The sequence below is a fragment of the Nerophis lumbriciformis genome, linkage group LG12, assembly GCF_033978685.3.
Source record: "Nerophis lumbriciformis linkage group LG12, RoL_Nlum_v2.1, whole genome shotgun sequence".
Classification (NCBI taxonomy): Eukaryota; Metazoa; Chordata; class Actinopteri; order Syngnathiformes; family Syngnathidae; genus Nerophis; species Nerophis lumbriciformis.
The window spans coordinates 40,434,378-40,441,528 of NC_084559.2; the positions used below are offsets into that span (position 1 = coordinate 40,434,378).

The following is a 7,151-nucleotide window of genomic DNA, read 5'->3' on the forward strand; positions in this document are numbered from 1 at the left end:
ATAGGCAATGGAAAATATAAAACATCAATAATATTGACACTGATTTATTGGTCAATATTAGCTGAAAATAAATAAAACAATAATATTGACTCTGATTTATGGATCAATAAGAGATGAAAAATAAAACATCAAGAATATTATCTCTGATTTATTGATTAACAATATGTAATTTCTGGATGTAATTAAGTAATAACTTATTATTATATGTCATTTCTGGATATAATGAAGTAATAACTTATATGTCATTTCTGGATATAATAATGTGATAACTTATTATTATATGTCATTTCTGGATATCATGCAGTAATAACTTATTATTATATGTTATTTCTGGATATAATGAAGTAATAACTTATATGTCATTTGTAGATATAATGAAGTAATAACTTATGTGATTTCTGGATATAATGAAATAATAACTTATTATTATTATACGTCATTTCTGGATATAATGAAGTAATAACTTATTATATGTAATTTATTGATATAATGAAGTAATAACTAATTATATGTCATTTCTACATATAATGAAGTAATAACTTATTATTATATGTCATTTCTGGATATAATTGACTATGATTATTGTGGAGTTGATGTCCTTTGATGTGTATTCCTTTCAGCTCCTTTCTCTGCTTCATACAAGCCACCTTGTTTGTTCACCGCTTCCACTCCAAATGTAGTCACGTTATGAACAGTCCTACCCAGCAGTAAAGTCATACTACTGTATGAAGTACTACTGTATAAAGTACTACTGTATGAAGTACTACCTTGTTTGTGTGCACAGATCAAGAAGTACTTTGAACTGGAGCCTCTGGCGCGGGGAAAGCGCTGGATCCTGGAGGGCACCAGCACCGAGCGCATGGACGGCGTGAAGGAGGTTTTCTCCCAGTTCATCCTGCTGCTGGAGGACAAGGACACGCCGCCCGCCAGGATATGAAGCTCCTTCGCTCACTCGCTCGCTACGCTGAGAGACACTAAACTGCTAACAAGAACACGTCAACCCTCCTTCAGGACTTTCTTCTCCAGGGGCCTTCAGAACCAAGTAGAACCTTTTTGTTATGATGCTCCGTGGGCAACACTTGGAATCTCTAGCTACACCCCTGCTCAAATACACACACACACACACACACACACGCACACACACACACAAGTAGATAAGGGTAGCTCTTCTGCTATTGATGTTGTTTGCACCAACAAGTACTTTGTCTACGTCTTAAATAATTCTCCTGCACACGTTAGTGCGTGACGCCATCTTGGAGCAGTCACTACTAGTCTTTGGAACAACAACGCCACACTGAAAAGAAGGAGTTGTTCTGCTAAAATATTGAAACGTGACAGTTTTACACAAATATGGAGGTTGAGTCGTGACTTTGTTATGAAAGCTTTTTTGTGTAACTGAATTTTTGGCGTTTGATTTTTGGGAACTAAATTTTTTACATCAACTTATGCTGACAATTTCATTGAACAAAAATTTGAGAGCAAAATTTGTTTAAAAATTAAGTGTATAAAAATTCAGTATATAAAGTCAGTGTATAAAAATTCAGTGTAAAAAAATCAGTATCAAATTTAGTATATACAAATGCAGTGTATAAAAAATCAGTTTATAAAAATCAGTGTAAAAAAAACATTTGTATACAATTTAGTGTAAACGCTCCAAACTGACTTCAGGTCAATTATGACCAAAGCACATCATTGGCTGGTTTTAAGACAGGATCGATTGCTTCAGTCTTAATTGATCTGAAGTCAGTGTTGAGTTTTAAAACACCTTTTTCTGGACTGAATTTGTATACACTGAATTATTTACTCTGTGTTGGCCCTGCAATGAGGTGGCGACTTGTCCAGGGTGTACCCCGCCTTCCGCCCGATTGTAGCTGAGATAGGCTCCAGCGCCCCCCGCGACCCCGAAGGGAATAAGCGGTAGAAAATGGATGGATGGATGGATACACTGAATTTCAAGACACTGTATTTTAACAAACTGAATTTTTATACACTGAATTATTTTCTTTTACACTGAATTTAAAAACACTGTATTTTAACAAACTGATTTTTTATACACACACATTTTTCTCAAATCTTTTTTAAAATTAAATTGTTAGCATAATTTAAGGTAAAAAAAAGAATCTGTTACATAAATACATTGTCCAAAAAAATCTTTGGTAAAAAAGACACACTTTAACCTCCGTACATACACAACGTGATGAAAGAATAGTTCTTAAGACCACTTTGGTACTGTTGGATCTCCAGAAGGTTCCTAGTCCAGCTGCAGCTATTAGTCCATTAGTTAGTTCGATTCATCCAGTAATCGGATAGAGCACAATTTATCATCTCAATGCGTATTTTCGGGGAAATAGTTGAAATAAAGATTTTTCTGCTTGCCATAATCTTTATTATGTTTTTGACACACATCATCAACATTGAAATTGCACTTTTAACATGTTTGCGTGAGTAAAAACAACAAAGAATCAGTCATGTGTGCGCTCTATTGCAGCAGAAACTATGTCTGTGTGTTTAAAGTTCCAGGGCCCATTTTTGATACATTTTTATTACACTTATTAAATGATGAATTTACAATAAGATAGATACACTTATTAAATGATGAATTTACAATAAGATAGATACACTTATTAAATGATTAATTTACAATCAATGAATCGTTGAAGCTCAAGTTCTAAGTAGAGTTTTTCCCAGCATGCACTATGGTGCAGACTAGCAGTGCCGCTTCACCAAGTTAGCTCGTTACACCCCATATCATTTTTTGATGATTTCTTCCTTTAATTCAATGAATATCATCCACTTCTTCTTCCTTGCTTCTGTCCATCTCTCGCTATAAGCTCATGCTAGCGAGTAAGAGCGGATGTTTCCACTTTGAACAATCGCTACGCCAACGAGGCTCCTAACTCCAACTTCATTAAAGTAATACTGGGGAGAAAATAATTAATAGGAATAACAAAATTGTTTTCTTCTCCTAATACATATTTGAAAATTGGCAAAAAAATGTATTAATAAGTTAATTATTAAAATAATAATAGTTGTATATGAATAATAATTTGTGCCAATATTGACACAATTAAGTCATAACTTTAGGATGTTTTAAGTCACTACAGTAATGTCTGAGTATTACATGTAAAAAATCTCCTTAGGAAAATACATTGTGATATTAGAAGAATGAATTAGTCATTTTAGGAAGACTTCATGAGCGTGAAGATGAAATATGTCATTTTTAGCAAATATTTAAAAGAAAACTTTTTTTTTTTTTTTGGTGGGATTTTTGCCATCATCCACAATCCTTAAGTGAGACAAGAAAACACGTATTTTCCTTTTGTGTGCGTTCTAGACGGTGAAAAACTGCTAGTTAGAGGCAGCTCTACGTCTCTTTCAGGAAGTCTGATTAGCAAACAGTCGACGGAAGTAGCGTTTGTTGTTTAAAATATCACGTTATGTTACATTACATAGGGTAATATAATATTTTTTTATAGGACTTTAGTGCTGCATTGTTAGCCATCTTGTGCTAGCAGTTTTTGACTATTTAGAACGCACAGAAAAGAGGAAGAAGTGATTGGGAAAAATTCAGAGAAAAGTGCCGTTTTTCTTCAACGGTTTAAAACGTATTAATATTTGTCAGCTATTTTTCTTCTCCGAGAAATAAAAGCTTGTAATATTGAAACTATTCTGCTTTGTTTTCAGTGTGGCCTTACAGTTCCTTCTTAGATTCGTCATTAGTTTCACCTCACTCTGCTAGCATATTCATATTAGTAGTAATTATTTTAGGGGACCTGGTTGTTGTTTGGCATTAGCCCTGTTGGCACTGCAGCCTCCATCAGTGTGGATCCATCAGGGTGGATCAATCAGGGTGGATCCATCGGTCACTCAATCAGGGTGGATCCATCAGTGTGGATCCATCAGGGGGGCTCCATCAGCATGGATCCATCAAGGTGGATCCATCAGGGTGGATCCATCAGGGTGGCTCCCTCAGGGTGGGATCCATCAGGGTGGATCAACCAGGGTGGGTCCATCGGTGGATCAATCAGGGTGGATCCATTGGTGAATCAATCAGGGTGGATCCATCAGCGTGGATCCATCAGGGTCGATTAATCAATCGTCCTCACAACAGCTGCATGTGACCAGTCATCATCATCATCATCACACCACCCTGATCCCATCCAGTCTGCAGGTGAAGAAGACGATGCAGAGGTCATGTGACACAAACTTTCACTGCAGGACATCTTTGATCTTCTGCTTTTCTTTGTGGAAATTAAATTTGTAAAGATGACAAACTGTAAAGTCTTTTCATTTTGACGCTGTCCTTGTCTCTCTGGTGGCCACGCCCATGTCAACATGACGCTGTTGTTGTACCGTCCCGTCTCTTTAGTGGCCACGCCCACGTCAACATGGCAGCGTCCTCCAATCAGACAACAAAGAAGAAAGAGCCTCCCAACAACGGAGAAGATATTTCGGGATGGCGTGGCCCAGATTTGTACGGCGGCTGTGCCAGCAATTTAAGGGTTCCAGGTTCGATTCCATCTTCCGCCATCCTAATCACTTGGCAGCATTGCGTAAATGTGAAGTGAATGAACGATGGCTTTGGCTGTAAAGAAAAGCGCCATTGAAAATCCAATCCATTATTATTATTATTATTATTATTATTATTATTATTATTATTATTATTTCTGCTGTCAACAAAGGAGAAATACTTGCCACTAATGTAGAATATATTGCCACCGCTAATAGAAAAATAAATAGTTGCCACTAATGAAGAAGAAATAGCTGCCAATAATGAAAAATATATTGCCCCCGCTAATGAAGTAGAAATACTGGCCACCAATGAGGAGGAAATATCTGTGACAAATTTAGAATTGTTGCCCCATACGAAGAAGAAATAGCCGCCACCAATGAAGAAGAAATAGTTGCCACTAAGGAAGAATAGTCACCACAAACAAAGAATAGCTGCCACCAATGAAAAATAGTTGCCACAAACAAAGAAGAAATAGCCGCCACCAATGATGAAGGAATCGTTGCCACTAAGGAAGAGTAGTCGCCACAAACAAATAGCTGCCATCAATGAATAATAGTTTCCACAAACAAAAAAAGGTAACCGCCACCAATGAAGAGGAAATAGTTGCCACAAACAAAGAAATAGCTGCCACCAATGTGGAATAGTTGCCACAAATGAAAAAGAAATAGCTGCCACCAATGAAAAGTAAATAGTTGCCACTAATGAAGAATAGTTGCCACAAACGAAGAATAGCCGCCACCAATGGTAAAGAAATAGTCGCCACGAATTAAGAATATGTTGCTGCCACAAACGAAAAATGTTTACTAAAAAGAAGAAATAGCTGCCACCAATGTAGAATAGTTGCCACAAACGAAGAAGAAATAGTCTTTGCCAAGAAGAAATAGCTGAAGAATAGTCACAACAAACTAAGAAGAAATAGTCTTTGCCAAGAAGAATTAGTTGAAGAATAGTCACCACAAACAAAGAAGAAATAGCCGTCAAACAACCAAGAAGATATTTCTGCCCTTCTCAGTTCTCTGTGAAGCGCTTTGAGTGTCCAGAAAAACGCAATAGAAAATCTAATCCATTAATATCATCATTATTATTATTTCTGCCGTCAACGAAGGAGAAATATTTGCCAATAATGAAGAATATATTGCCACCACTAATGAAGTACAAATAGCGGCCACCAATAGAGAGGAAATATCTGCGACTAATGAAGAATAGTTGCCACAATTGAAGAAGTTATAGCCGCCACAAATGAAGAATAGTTGCCACTAATGAAGAATAGTCTCCACAAACAAAGAATAGAATGAAAAATAAATTGCCGCCACAAATGAAGAATATGTTGTTGCCACAAAAGAAGACGAAAGTGTTTGCTAAGAAGAAGAAATAGCTGCCACCAATAAGTAGTCGCCACAAACGAAGAAGAAATAGGCTTTGCCAAGAAGAAATAGCCAGAGAATAGTTGCCACAAACGAAGAATAAATAGTCTTTGCCAAGAAGAAATAACTGAAGAATAGTCGCCACAAACGAAGATATTTCTGCCATTCTCAGTTCTCTGTGAAGCGCTTTGAGTGTCCAGAAAAGCCCAATAGAAAGTCTAATCCATTATTATCATCATTATTATTATTTCTGCCGTCAACGAAGGACAAATAGTTGCCAATAATGAAGAATATATTGCCACCATCAATGAAGAAGAAATAGCGGCCACCAATACAGAGGAATTGTCTGCGACTAATAAATAAAGAAGAAATAGTTGCCACAAACAAACAGTTGCCTCCAATGAAGAATAAATCGTTGCCAGAAATGAAAGATAGTCGCCAGAAACAAATAGCTGCCACCAATGAAGAACAAATAGTTGCCATAAACAAATATTGCCACCAATGAAGAAGAAATTGTTGCCACTAAGGAAGAAAAGTTGCCACAAACAAATAGTTGCCACCAATGAAGAAAAAATTGTTGCCACAAATGAAGGATAGTCCCCACAAACAAATAGCTGCCACCAATGAAGAAGAAATAGTTGCCACTAATGAAGAATAGTCACCACAAACGGAGAATAGCTGCCATGAACAGTTGCCACTAATGAAAAAGAAATAGCCTTCACGAAGAAGAAGAACTAGCTGCCACCAACTAAGAATAGTCGCCATAAACGAAGAAGAAATAGCCGTCAAACAATAAAGAAGATATTTCTGCCCTTCTCAGTTCTCTGTAAAGTGCTTTGTGTGTCCAGAAAAGCGCAATAGAAAATCTAATCCATGATTACCATCATCGTTATTATTTCTGCCGTAAACGAAGGAGAAATAGTTGCCAATAATGAAGAATATATTGCTGCCGCTAATCAAGAAGAAATAGCGGCCACCAATGGGGAGGATATATCTGCGACCAATGAAGAATAGTTGCCACAAACGATGTAATAGCCGCCACAAATGAAGAAATAGTTGCCACTAATGAAGAATAGTCGCCATAAACAGAGAATAGCTGCCACCGATGAAGAACAGTTAGTTGCCACTAATAAAGAATATATTGCCACGGCTAATGAAGAAATAGTCGCCACCAACAAAGAAGAAATGGTGAAGGTCAGCCTACAAGAATTACATTTCTAACGAGAGACAACATGTAAGTTGTAGATGTTTTAGCTAGCATATGCTAACATTAG

At 36.8% G+C, this 7,151-nt stretch overlaps 1 protein-coding gene across 5 annotated transcripts in view; it reads left to right on the forward strand.

Moving 5' to 3' along the window:
* Positions 1 to 4,274, forward strand: part of LOC133623351 (ADP-ribosylation factor-like protein 15) — a 314,561-nt gene extending 310,287 nt beyond the window's left edge. For all 5 annotated transcript variants that reach the window (XM_061986568.1, XM_061986569.2, XM_061986573.2 and 2 more), the window contains one exon: positions 785 to 4,274. In XM_061986568.1, coding sequence (XP_061842552.1) covers positions 785 to 937 — 153 coding nt within the window. In that variant the 3' untranslated portion in view covers positions 938 to 4,274. The remainder of the gene's footprint in view (positions 1 to 784) is intronic.
* The last annotated feature ends 2,877 nt before the right edge of the window (positions 4,275 to 7,151 follow it).